Genomic DNA, 14306 nt, shown 5'->3' with positions numbered 1-14306 from the left:
CCATTTCACGCCTGCAGAGCTGCTCCTCACGATCATGGGGTCACTACTTTCAGGAGTCTTGGCTGCGCCGGAGGGGGGACAGCTGTCTCCACCCTCTTAGTCTCTGCTCCAGAGTCTGCTACTGGGTACGCGCCTCCGGGGGATCTTCTCCGTTGGTCATTAGATTTTGCCAGGAGCGGCCGCCATTTTGGCCGAGGAGCTCCACTCCCAGTGTCCTCCAAAGGGACGGTACTGGGCCCATTTCTCCTTCTGGAGTGTCACAGATTGTCCTCTCACATGGGCAAGATCAGTCCCGGCATCCCAGCTGTCATTTGCCTGGGACCAGGCAGTAAAAGTAACGATCTCACAGTGCTCACTGCGGAGCCAAAGAAGTCACGTCTTTGCGGCCATGATGGCTCATTTTTATGTTTACAAATGGCCAGACAGCTTCTTCAGAGATACCCCATAGAAGGGGACAATATAAGTTTTTTGTTTTTTTTAAGGAGACATTCATTAGTGAAGCTGGTACTGCTGCCAAGTGCGTAAGTGGCCACTGCTGGTTATCATTAAGGAAGCAGATGCAGCAGGACTGGGGTCCAGGGATGTGAGGGGCCCACTGCATCACAGTTATGACTGTCTACCTTTAAAAAAGGGGGCATCGGAGCTTATTATCCTTTCAAGCATTAGGACAGAGGTGATGACCAGTCATGGTGGGGAAAAGGTAAAAGATGCAGAGGAGATAGCCTGCTACTCAGGACTGCAGGTATCATTAGTGCAGCAGGTGTAGTTGCATTGGTGTCCAAGATTATGAGGGGCTCACAACATCCCAATTATGGGGATCAGTTTGTTTGGGATAATATATGTTTTTGTTTAATGTATTTGCAGTTTTGGAAGTCTCTTAATTAGTGTGGTTCATAAGCTGTAGTAAAAGTATTCCTGAAATCATCTCATAAGCCCCGCTGCCTGCATGCAGCCATGTCCCCCCTGCTCCCCCAATTCTTGCCATAAAGTTTTGGAGTGGGGCCAGACCTCAAAACATTTTGCTATGGGGGGCTCAGAGTAAAAAGGTTTGAAGACCTCTGCTGAACACCATGTCTAAAAAACATTGTCAAAGCCAATAGATCTGGCATACGCAAAATCTATTGGCTTTGCCAGTGTATGTTTCTGAAACTGTCTCGGATATAGTTGGGTAGAGCAGAAACCATGTAATTGTAGATCATAAGAAAGAATAAAGCATCCCGACATAAAATAATTCATAATATTAAAGTGTCACTGCAGGCTGCAGTGAAGTACTGGTTAAGAGAAAATGTTTTCATGGTTGACGGACACTAAATTAAGTCAAGGGGGGAAACCGGTGTAGGCAAAAACATTTTGCGCAAGGATGAAATAAAATGGGGCTGCAAGGTAAAGTGGTAATGTTCAAAAAATAAAGGTTTTACATGTTAAGTGAAAGTGAGGAGGACAGTAAGAGTTATCATGTAAACAAAAAAAAGCACTTGAGAAAACATTTATTCTGCAGCATATGGAACACAAGTAGGGGATGACAATGCAGTGCACATCTCATGCAATGAGAAGGAGCAGTGAAAAAAGATGCTGCTGAGGCCGAGATGCAAGTATGGGAGGGTGGAGGCCGAAAAAACACTTGAGCTCCTAGGATAGCTAAAAGAAAACGAGCATTGGCAAAGCCAATAGGCCTAGTCTTTAGGACCTATTGGATTTGGTGATGGATGATACTGCAATTGCAATTTGCATCCAGTGCCCACTCCCGGAAGTAGGATTTGAACACACTATAGTCACATGGGCTGGTGAGGTACAGGCTGATGTTGGTTTTACAAAAAAAAGATATTTTAGAAAGTTGGGAATGTTGATCTCTATAATAAATAAATATATAATAATAGAACTCATGCGTGGTGAAATCTACTGTTAGACATTGCAATTCTTGTGAGTTAGACTTTTCTTGCATTTGTCCCTGAAAATAATATAGAGCACAGGAAGTTGATTTTATACTAATACTTAAATCTTTGAGAGGACTGTATTAATGCAAAGTGCACATGCGATGACAACAAAGTAGTCCAACTGGTTGTCTGGTGCCCTTATGAACACGCCACTCTACCAGTTACTCGAACTGCACACTTCTGGCGCCAACGACACTGATCTCAAAGGAAGGAGGCTGACATTTTTAAGCATGAAAAAGTAAATGGATTAAACATTTGCAGTGGGGTGGGTGGAAAGCTATAAATTAATCTTCATCCACAGTTTGCATTAACTGATGCCTCACAGAACACTTAGTTAACCAACAGATCCTCGACACCAGTCAGGATTCAGATCCAACCCCATCAAGGAGACAGCTCTCATTGCGGCAAGATACTACATCCATAGGCTCCTAGACAAAGGAGAAACCATGTCCCTCATTCTTCGGTACTTTGCAGCTGCATCTGACACAGTCTCTCACCTTATCTTCATCAGACGACTGCACGAGACTGGCATTCAGGGGCCTATCCTGATGGACCTGCTCATTTCTAACAAGAATAACTCCTTCAACTCATCACCATACAGATGAGAGGATTGGTAACTCATCTGCGTAGTACCTCAAGGCTCCTCACATAGCCCTATTCTCTTTAACGCCTACATGATTCTGATGTCATCCATGCCCAAGACATTAACATCCTGTCCTATGCCAACGACGCAACGTATACTGTCCCCCTCACACAAATTCCCAACAGAAGGAACAAATTCACTGCCTGCATGACTTGGGTAGCCACATGGATAAAATCCAATTGTCTCAAGATAAGCACAGACAAGACAGAAGTGGTGCTTTTCAGATAGCATGGGACTCATCCAGTGGACTACAGATATTGGGAGCCACCCCTAGCCTAAATAGCAGAAACCTTGGAATCATCATTGATAATAAGATGCACAAGTCCGCCCAGGTGAACAGACACCACATGTTGCTTCCACGCCAATAGGACCGTCAGCCAGGCCCTCATCGCCAGCAGACTGATTATGGAACCGCTCTCTATTCATGTAACACCAAGCATCTCACAAGTAGACAGAATACCAATCAGAATGCAGCTGCCAGACTAGTCCTCAACCTTCAAGCTGCACTTACATCACACTACACCTGAAGGAGCTTTACTGGCTCCAGATACATAAGCGCACACAGTTCAAGCAACCCACCCAGACATACAAAGCACTAAACACAGGCCTAGCCTACTTAGCATCATACACTTCCATCAACCACTCAGGCACTTCTGCTCAGCTGAAAACTTATGAGCACATGTCCAACGCATTCACAGAAGAGAAACCGGAGGTTGAGTTTTCTTTTACATTGCTCCTAAAGTATGAAATGAACTGCCACTACACACCAGGGCCTTCTCATCTCTTATTGATTTCAAGAAAAAGCTGAAGACTTGCCGTTTGGAAGAAGTACTTTCCCTGCACCCCACTAATGGAGGGTCTAGGGCGAGATCCAAAAATACTTTCCAGAATGCAGGTAGCGGAAAGACAAACCTCTTCCAATCAAAAGGATTGTAAAGGGATCAAGGCAGGGGCAAACACAAGGGAATGTAACGGGATTATGCTTTAAGGCAGGGGCTGACACAAGAGTAAGGAAAGTCGCAGAATAAGCCAAAAGCAAATTAGAAGAAAAATTTCTACAAGAAAGCCAACAAATGGTAAGAAATTGGTTGGCACAAAGCCCATAGAACTATTGGCATTGTCCAACAAATAAAGGTCTTCAACAACAGACAGCTAAACGCTATTAGGAGGGAGTTGAAAAGGCTTTACTTCACTGGCCCTTTTAAAATTAGAATTGCCATTTACACAACATTTCAAGGCATAGCAAGTCTAACTTTTATAGTTATTCAAAAATAAGGACCCAACAATTTGGGTAACACTGTTTAAAATGCATAAATGCCAGATTTAGCACAAAAGGTCACGTACAAGTTTCTCTTCCTAGTATGCTTTCCGGACAATGTTTCGGTTCAAGCACAGAATATATGAAACCTCTTCCATTGAAAGCATTTGGTCTTTAAGTAGAACTGCGTTTCCCAAACTGTGGGTCAGGTCAGGTGGTGATTTTGGGAGGATCTCGAAGGCCAGAGCAATATACATTCTGTGTTGAATTTGTTGGTGACTCAAAGATAGAATCCAATGTCAGGCTGCTTTATTTTTTAAACGTAGGTATTGGGGTTTACTTTTCTTTCTTGGACTGGAAAGTAAAAGAAGTTTAAGTGAATTATGTGATGCATATCAGGACCCAATGTGGTGCTGGACATAAAGGTCAGTACAACCAGGGCTCTCTGGGCACTGTCTATCCAAACATTCCATGCACGAAGCACAGTGCCTAGAAGCACGCACCATAAAAATACCTAGAAGCAACTAAACAACTGGAGGACAGGACAACTGAGCGGGAAAAAAATATTAATAATACAATTCTAGATTTAACAAAATAACTAAATCACCAGACTGACCAGAGATTTTGATTGGCACTTGCACAGCTACTTCACCCCTGGTCAATCAATTTGTTCTGCACACACCCACCATCACAGGAGAGAAGAGGTGTGATAGACAATAAACAAGAGCTTGGGCATATCTTAGGGACAAAGTGAATTCCCCTGTGTAGATTTCAGATGCCCAAGACATGGGTAACACCTCATAATAGTAATCTCTGTTCTATAGATAATTTTATATAATAAAATTGTTTTGTTCACCAGGTGGATGGAGCAAACCGATAGCGCAGCAAGTTCTAGGGATGTTCCGGGTTGAATCACTCATGGGTTCTAGATCTAGGGATTCGCCATATTTTTTGAGATGATGGTAGCTATGACGTACACAGAACATACCTATCTCAACAAACGAGAGCGACGCCTTTGCACTCCAGCAACAGAAAGATGAACCAATGCTATTGAGTGTGCGGTCCAATGAGCCTCCTAACATTTCACATGATGGTAGGATCTAATGCCCGAGATGCTGCTTAATACCTTCTAGGGCCATCTAGTGTGCTTGTTTGCTCTTACCACTAAACCAGCCATGCATGAGCTTCAGCTTTCCCACCTGTGTTTACTTTTTACTCTTGTCCACCTCAGTCTGCCTGGGACTTTTTTGAATAATTCATCAACTGTTTTTGACCCATCCACCATTGTAGGCTTGTCTGTGGAGCACATGAGAAGAATAGTTGTATGACACTATATGGAGGTTTGCTTATATCGACTTATGACAATATCATAGTCAATTCATTGACCTATCAATATGTCTTACTCCAGCCAGTCCTACCTTGGATGGTAAATAGAAGAGAAATTAAGAATAGTAACTGTATACTAGGGTCACTGGTACAAAGTCTTTTTGTGGCTGCCGCAATTTAGTACAGTTATGGATTTGCCACATAATCCATCATCTTCTGTAAATTCTGCAGATTTTAACAAAACAAGATTTCGTTTCTAGCTCAAATGCTTAAACATGTGTTGCTGTGCAGAGGTAGGAGCTTTGCAATGGTCGACTGGTCATCTTTCTGTTGCATTTGGGGGCGGGGGAGGGTCACACCAGTACAATTGTAAAATAAAAAGGTAAAACATTTACCCAGATATTGTTAACATATGTAAAAATAATGTAATGAAGTAATATTAGTTCAAAATGTTGAGCGGCATCATGTTGCCTTCTCTTGCCACATGATTTAGTAAGCTTCCACATATTTTGGTTCTCCCCTCATGCATAATTCCAGTTGGCCTGCTATATATTTACCTTATTAATGTTCTCCCATGGTATGGTGACAGTTTTCCTGCGTTGCCATTGTGCCGTCACGGTCTACAGAGCTGAGAACTTCCTTGGCGGTTTATGAATAAGTAATGGTAATGAAACCAGAACGATTGAAAGCGAGGACCGGGTCTGCGCTCGGCCTCCCAGACGATAGAGTAACTTGGCAAGACCTGGTGTGGCCATACAATCTGCGGTGTAACAATTAGCACTTAGGCGGCACTCTCGCTAAACACCTGCAACTAGAGCGCTTTGGAGGCGGGATGGGGAAGCCATGGGTTGATGGAATGCAGCCACTTAATACTGCATTATTGATGGCCACAGAAGCAGTTGGAATGAGTTTTCCACCATGAGCAATTAGCGGTCACAAACCCAGCAGTGATGGAAACACCCAATCCCCACCCTACCCACACCCAACCCCTTAACAGTGTCCTCTAAGAGATGCCCCGAGACCACGTCATTTGTCAACACAGCGCGACTCCGAGACTGCTGACGCCATGCAGGGTCCCCGAGAGCTTTGGAGATGATCTGGTGCCGACGGGGAAGGGAAGGTGAAAGCGCGACATGTGCGCGCTGTGTTGAAACGCCACTTGCAAAGTGAAAGCGCACCAGGCGCGCACTGTGTTGAAACGGCACCTGCACGTGATGTGTCCGTACGTGTGCACCTCTCCTGTCTCCCTTCTGGCAAGAAAGCGACAATAGATCTTGCAAAGGCGAGCAGCGCAAGCGCTGCATCGCTAGGCGAGACCTAAAAAAGGCACCCATCTTTAAAACTAGCCCTTAAAAAGCACTTCTAAGTTTGGACACAACTGAGATCACAAACCCCCCAACTTAGCTGTATACGTACAGATATTAGCCGAACATTTTACTTGTCAAAATAAGCATAGCAGACCATGATTAACTGCAGCACACTATACTCGTCAAGTCATCTCTATGCACTTTCAAATTCTTACTCTTAAAAATACTACAAAGCCACTGTCAGTGGAAAATAAACGTACCAACCATGCCAAAAACACTAGAAGACCTCATCTCAATCATGCTACCCATAAGTTAACACAAGAGATAAATGGAGGCGGTTAAGGGCCTGGGAACCAGTTTAAAGCCATGTTGCAGCGAAAAACTAGAGTTTAGGATTACTGTCCCAAAACTGACAAACACAATATATTTGTTTTGGGTGTACTCTGACTGAACAATTTTCAAAATCAAACAGCAGCCCCTAAAAGAGTACAATACAAAACAAGAACTGGCAAAGCCAAATAGGACTGGATTTAATGTGCTAATGCATGCAGTATTAGCACACTAAAATGAGAGACCCTGGAGGGATTCAGCAGGAGCAGAAAGGCAACTATAGTTCACTCAACTAAACACTGGAGTGGAGGCAGAAGGATACATTCAAACAGCACTAGCATTACGCGAGACATGAATAACCCCACTGGACTGAGGTGTGATTTACAAAGTCTCAAGCTAATGGCTAAATAAGGCTGGCTGAAGAAAGCCAATAGTTAAAAACGACAGACCCAAATCTTACTCAAAATATTGTTAGCAAGATGTCTGGTTAACAGCTGCACTGTCACAACTTTTATCTAAAAATACCATTACCATGTGTACAATTTTTCTCCGGGAAAAGCAAATGATCAATGTAATAGACCACATTACTCTACCTGGTATAAAAACTGTTTCTCCAGGCAGCTGCAAAATCTCCAATGGTTTGAACTCTTGAGGCCAAGTAGGTAGTTGGGTGCGAGGGTAGACAACGCTGAACCAGGTGATCGCTTCATCTTGCTGGTTTCCCCCTTCTTCTCTGGTCACTTTTATCAGCTCCCGAGGTGTATTAGTGGGGAAAAGACACCAGCGCTTGTGCCCCTGTACCAAAGCATTCCAAGCACTGGTTCCAAGGGGATCAATATGAATTCCTGTGCCAGATCGAGGAGGTCCCATCACAAACCACCTGCCAAAAAATGCAAACATGATTATTTATTTTTTGAGAAAGCTATTAACTGACAGAAAAAAATGCAAGAACACTACGTGAAATACAAGTTACAATGAGGTCACACAAGATAAAAGTTTAAGAATTTAAGACCATTGCATTGTCCAAGAACAAATGCCACTTCCTGCCCATCGAAAAGGTACTACATTTTATTTGCCTTGGGATGATGATGAAAAATATGGGGTTTGCTGGTCCAAGAAGGAAACATGATTTGGTTTACAACAGTAAGCCGGCTGTGTTAAATGAAATTCCCCACTGAGAAAAATAAATGAGGTGGTGGGTCAAACAGCACACAAGGAAGCGAGCGACATGGATGAGGGGGACAGGGGATAAGCACACCAAAGAGCAAGCAGCACGGATGGTATCAACATGGAGGTCACAGGCAGGTACTTTGTGGAGAATACACAAAGGAACGAGCTGGAAACCACCTACACAGTAACTAAACAAAACAAAAAAAAGTAGCTGCCTAGAAGTGAGTAGTGGATGGATACAAGTTAATCAAAAATTGTGAAGAGAATATGATCCAGGAGAGGAAAAAAAACACAAGCCATCAAATAAAAAGCATTGGCAAAGTCAACTGGTCTCACGTATGAGAACCATTGGTTTGGTCGATGTCTATTAGCCATGCTGTAAAACATCGCAGTAGCTAAATAACCATTAAGAAAAACGCTATATGACGTGGCCAGCGTGGTGCTTTTTCCTCAACAGGATGGTGGAAGTGGCTGCATCACAGTGCGGGAAAAGAGCCATGCAACAAGGGGGTGGGGGACCTTTAAATGGCAATAGTGCTATAGGAAACGCTATTAAAAAATAGATGAATGGAATGGTGGTGGATAAGTGAAACTTTAGAGATTTGAGTTAGTTTGATCCTGGGGTGATGGAAGGTTGGGCGAGGTTTGGGGGCAGCGGCATTTTCTGGCATAGAGTTGGAGCATATACATTTTCTATCCCTTCAAGTTTGACATTTTAAAATACTGGGAAACATAGCTTTTTTTCTACACAGAGCACTGAAGGGTGAAAAAGCTGCAGGAAATACTTAGGTCTACCACCCTGAAAGATCTACTCAGTTTTTGCATCTCAGATGGACGGAAGCCTAAGTTAACTGTGTTGTTACATTTACAAAAGAACAATTATTTGCAGTGCTTTCAATAGCAGCCGAGGTCCCTGAAATGCTATGTACAATAGTGGTTGGTGAGGTATGAGTTGACTATGAAAGGGAATCTGCCAAACACCTCAGGAACTGACCATGCACGGAGGTGATGCACAGGACAGTTGAAAGCAACTGAATGAATGGGAGACTTAAAGGGTGCACAACTACTCTGAGGTGTGTCCCGCGCTAATGGGAGGAGCCCTTGATACATCTGCAATGTCAGGCGGATCAGAGCATCCCCCCCGCCCCCACCCTAAACAAATTAAACATCCATTGGCAAAGTCAACAGATTTTGGATTAAGGACCAGTTGACTTTGCAAATGTTAACAGTGCATGCGCTGCACATCACAACATCTATTTTCTTTTTAATCTACCAAACCGAAATACATTGATACATTATTTTTATTACAAAGTTTCATTTCAACGGGAAAACAGGTGGGTTGGGAAGGGGCTGAAGCAACAAAAGCAGCATGGCGCAGAGACCGCACACTGGGTATAGAAAGTAATGGGGGCGCGGGTGGGCCTAAGTGGCAAAAAAGTAGCAAAATATAACCTAGAGCGCTAACTATGGGGCAGAGAAGCACACATGGTGGGGAGTGTTACACAGGTGTGGGTGGGGAAAAAACAGAAAGGCAAAACAGTAGGCGATAGTAACTTTGGCGTGCAGAGAAACACAGTGCTTCAGGGCGAAGTGGAGCGGAGAAAAGCACACAAGGAAGATCCTGATGCAAAATACATGCACTTTCTTTGAATGCTTCACGAAAATGAAAAAAAAAGTTCCAGAAAAGAAGCACTGTGGAAGGAAAGGAGCCAATTAGGAGTGGCGGTAACAAAGGCTATGCTCTAAGGGAGGGACAAACACAAGCTGGACTGGCTAACAAAAATAAACCAAGACGATAAAAAGCACAAAATATATAAAGGACAAAAGGCAAAGACAATGGTAAGCACTGTGAGGAATGCATCCCTGTCAGATTTTTACATGTCCCCAATATGTCTTTTGCAACCAGGCTTAGACCTAAAAAGCAAGTCATTGATGGACAAATTCAACTAGAGATAAGCAGAGGGTGGCCGCTACACGCTATGTCTTATTTAGTCTATAAGCACTATTTTCTTTAATGAGTTTCTCCTACTGCAGGCACGACATGCTTTCCTGCAACTTTCAGCGCGGCATGCGAGCTTTCGCTTTCCATGCAGCCCGGGATAATGTTGATCGCTTCTTGGAAGTGAAATGGGTACTGCATTTACAAGAGTCTGAGCTATTGGCATTGTAAATGACAATGCCTTTTATTTATTTATTTATTTTGAGAGTTTCATATAGCGCGAACAAGATCTTTGCAGATATCAGAGCGCTTTACAAAGCATAGAATAACAACAGGAGAGTGAATAACAGGCCATTAGGTATAGCGTAGTTGTAGGTAAAAGTGGGGTGGGGTATGTACATGAGGAAGCATAGTAAAACAGGTACATCAATAATGCAAATAGTACAAATAGGTGTGAGCATAAGATAGTCTGGTAAGTCAATAATACAAGTAATACGAATAATCGAAGGGATCGAACAGATAATACAGATCGGTGCAGAGACTTTAAAAATCCACGTTAATAAATCAAGTGTATTTAGCCATGAGGATAGCTTTTACTTCTTTCTTAAAAAGTGTGATGGAGGAGAGGAGTCTGGTTTCAGGAGGGAGTGAGTTCCAGATCCTGGGTGCCATTCCTGAGAAGGAGCGTTTATAAGTTTTTTCCTACCGGAATCTTCGAGGTTTTAGCAGAACATTGTTTGTGCCTCTAGTGTTTCTAGAGCCGCCAGAGATTGTCAGCTTCTGGGTGAGGTAACCAGGTGAGCTCAGGTGTACAGCCTTGTGTGTCATGCAGGCGATTTTCAGATGTATTCTGGCTTCAAAAGGCAGCCAAGTCAGGGGAGATATGCGAGTGTTTTTTTGACCCAGTGATGAGTCTCGCTGCAGCGTTTAGAGAAGCTCTTAGGGGTGCAGTAGTAGTTAGAGGAAGACCGCAGAGGGCGATGCTGCCGTATTCTATTCGAGGGATGACTAGTGCTTGTACTGCAGTTTGTAAGTCTTTGGCTGGGAGGAAGGGTTTAAGTTTCCTAAGGGTATTGATTTGGTAGTTCGCTCCCTTAGTTGCCTTGCTGATGTGTTGTTGCATGTTGAGATTGGTGTCGAGTGTTATGCCTAAAGATTTTGCTGAGTCCACGATGGTTGGTTGGACATTGAGTGCAGTTAGGTGTTTAAGCCAAGTTTAAGTGGTAGAGATCGAGTGGTAGAGATCTTCGCGGGAGGTGAGATCAGAAGGAACTCTGTTTTCAGAGCATTGAGTTTGAGATGATTTATGTGTTAATTGTCAAAACAGATTAATTAAATGCATTGTCATTTACAACGCCAATAGCTTAAAGTGTCGCAAATGCGAGACCTGTTGCTTTACAAATGCTTGTTGGTATGGTCCACAAGAAATATCCCACAAATAGGCTTCACCTAAAATCAAGCATTTGCAAAGCCATTTGGTTTCGTCTGCGTGAGAGATATTGGCTTTGGCAATGCGGTTTAGCCATGTTGTACACCAGTGTGGTGGCTGTTTAGCATGTTTAAAAGTTAGTGGCGTGAAGTGAGGTGTGAGACTGGAGCAGAGTACGGTAAACTGCACGAAGAGGGTAGACTGGGGTGGAGTGGGGTAGATTGGATTGCAGTGGGGTAAGGGAGATTAGATTTAAATGTGGGAGATTAAAGTGGGATAGATAGTGTGTGGATTGAGGTGGACTGGGGTGGAGTGGAATAGACTGGGGTGGAGTGGAATAGACTGGGGTGGAGTGGAATAGACTGGGGTAGAGTGGGATAGATTGGAGCAGGGTAAACTGTAATAGATTGGAATGGATGGATTGGGTTAAATTGGAGCAGAGTTGATATATTTGATTCGGATAGATTGGAGAAGAGTGGGGTGTATTGGAGTGCGACAGATTGGCATGGACTGGGGTAGACTTTAGTGTGGTGGACTGGTGGTGTGGGGTACATTGGAGTAGGGTAGATTAGAGTGGAGTAGAGTGCAGTGGATTTGGTGGAATAAAGTGGGTTAGATCGAGTGGAATAGAGCAGATTTGGATAGATTGGAATAGAGTGGTGGAGATTAGGGAATGAGTGGAGTAGACTGGAAGGGTGTACACTGGAGCGGGACAAATTGTGTGGAGTAGAGTGGCATAGAGCAGAGGGGTGTAGAGTGGCAACACATCTTTAATTGAAAAGGCCATTACATTTGCAAAGACATACCGCTCTACTGTGCCCAATCGATAATGTGTGCAAATGTCATCACCTGGTGCAGGCTTTGCAAAATCAAACCTTTTATTAGACCTGCAGATCTAGTGACTTAAATTATCCATTTGGTTTAACTAATGCTCCTGACCCATAAACTGGTTTCAAATTATGTGATCCTGGGCAAATATTTTAATTGTTTCAAGAGAAGAGGGGGACTGAGGGCTTTTTAAAGAGGTCAAGCGTACTGGCCCTATCAAAGTTTTAAGCAAAAACAGGTACGCAGTTCCTCAATATGTACGTGTAGGACCTACAGAATGCAGGTCAATGTGCAGGTCATGTCCCAGGCACCCAAGGAGGAGGAGGGGGGGATCCTCCTTTCGGAACTAGGGCCCTCTCACACCCAGCAAGCTAGGCGTCATACTTCATCATATGGGCCTGCTCCTCGTCGGGGTGGCGCTGCAATACCCGATGGGCACCCATAAAGGGGCTCTCTGCCGGAGATATTTTGTTCCTGCTCTATGGGCGCAGTGGGTGTGAGGGGCCCTAGTGTGTGTGTAGATGTTCTGAATGGTGAAAATTAAAAGTAGGGAATCCTTGGAGCAACTTTATTCTAGGGGGATCCCTGCCTGATTAAAAGTAGTAAGGAGAAGAGACTTTCAAGCTATCATGAGTCAAGAAGCACTCTACTCCTGGATGGTCAACGTGTTTCATGCCAATTAGTCCAAAGGTTCAGGTGGTATTTTTACAGGATCGTGAAAGGCGACTATCTACAACAGAGTTTTTCAATCTGTGGGGATGCGACACCGTCTCGGGGGGGGGGGGGGGGGCGCACTCCACCCTAAAACATAACCTTTGTCCTCTACTGTCCCACATCATCGCAATTATACACCAGCAGGCAGAGGCGCACCTAGAGTCAAATTTCGGGGGTGGTGGGGGTGATTCTTCAAGCAAACGGCAAGAGTGGAGCTGCAGGGGCCCCAAGAAGGGGTGAAAACCATCAAAGCCTCATTAACAAGCAAATGGTCTTTAAAAGACCTGTTAAGTACTCGGGTGCGGCTGTGTGCGCGTCTGGGAAGCTGTCTCATCCTGGGCTGCCACACACAGGTGGGGAAGCTAACCAGGTTAATTCCTACAGCTGAAATGCTTTAGCTGCAGTGGGAGGCAAGCAGCCCCCTTTGCTAAAACTGAAAGCAACGACTTCATAGCAGAGAAGTCTCCTTGCCTCACACTGCAGATAAAGTGAATGTCTGTTACTTGCTTTCAGTTTTAGCAGGGAAGGCTTCCTGCCACCCACTGCAGCTGAAGCATTTCAGCTCTTGGAATTTAACCCCGTCCAGGGAGGGTTAGCTCTTCCCAGAAAGGCAACCATGTTGCTTTTTAAATTACACCGGCAGGAGGCAATGATCACAGGGCTAAAAGGGTTTTAAATTGCCAAAAGACAAATCCCAGTCAGGTATTTAAACAGCCTGCAAATTGCTTCTCTTGACACTAAATACGAGTTATAAATAAAGAAGCATGTATTCATTTATGATGTGACTTTTCTGTCTTTGTTCCCTTTTATTATCAGTCATATCATTCAGGCAGCCCTAAAATACAATTTAAAGGGAGTTCTATTTATATTTGCTGTTCAGAGTATGCACAGATAAGTGCTGAAAATAGAGCTTTAGGTGACTGCTTATTTTTGTACCACCTGGGACATCAAAAAATTGAACTGGCAACCCTAATCATAAAACTGGAAGTTTGTTGCAAGATCAGCCCAGTATTTATTTCCGCCACCCTCAATCCCTGGGTAATGCCATAATAGCAATAGCAATAGTTTGACATATCTGAAACCCTGCGCTGCCATCAATAGCATGCTGAGTTACTGCAAGTGTCTGGGAATGCACCCTGCTTTCAGACAACTCACTCCTCAATCTCGCCCTTCACTTTCATGCTCGCCCTGCATTCACAGCGATCACAATACACTGACCCCCATGCACTCACATCATTCACCCTGCACTCAGTGATCACTCTGCTCTCACAATGCACTTGTGCGGTTTTCCCTGTACCTCAACCTGCAGCCACACAAGCTCACTACCCACGCTGCATTCATGTGACACTTCACTCACCTGTCCCCCTCACTGCTCAATCTGCAATGTCACTTAACCAAGCCCATCACTAACCATGCATTCATTAGTCC

At 44.0% G+C, this 14306-nt stretch overlaps 1 protein-coding gene across 1 annotated transcript in view; it reads right to left on the bottom strand.

Moving 5' to 3' along the window:
• Positions 1 to 14306, bottom strand: part of JMJD6 (jumonji domain containing 6, arginine demethylase and lysine hydroxylase) — a 149049-nt gene that overhangs the window by 129446 nt on the left and 5297 nt on the right. The window contains exon 3 of the mRNA XM_086930678.1: positions 7392 to 7678. Coding sequence (XP_086786804.1) covers positions 7392 to 7678 — 287 coding nt within the window. The remainder of the gene's footprint in view (positions 1 to 7391; positions 7679 to 14306) is intronic.

The sequence above is a fragment of the Lissotriton vulgaris genome, chromosome 7 (assembly GCF_964263255.1).
Source record: "Lissotriton vulgaris chromosome 7, aLisVul1.2, whole genome shotgun sequence".
NCBI classification, from domain to species: domain Eukaryota; kingdom Metazoa; phylum Chordata; class Amphibia; order Caudata; family Salamandridae; genus Lissotriton; species Lissotriton vulgaris.
The sequence above is the reverse complement of the archived record's forward strand: the minus strand, read 5'-3'. Positions and strand labels throughout refer to the sequence as shown.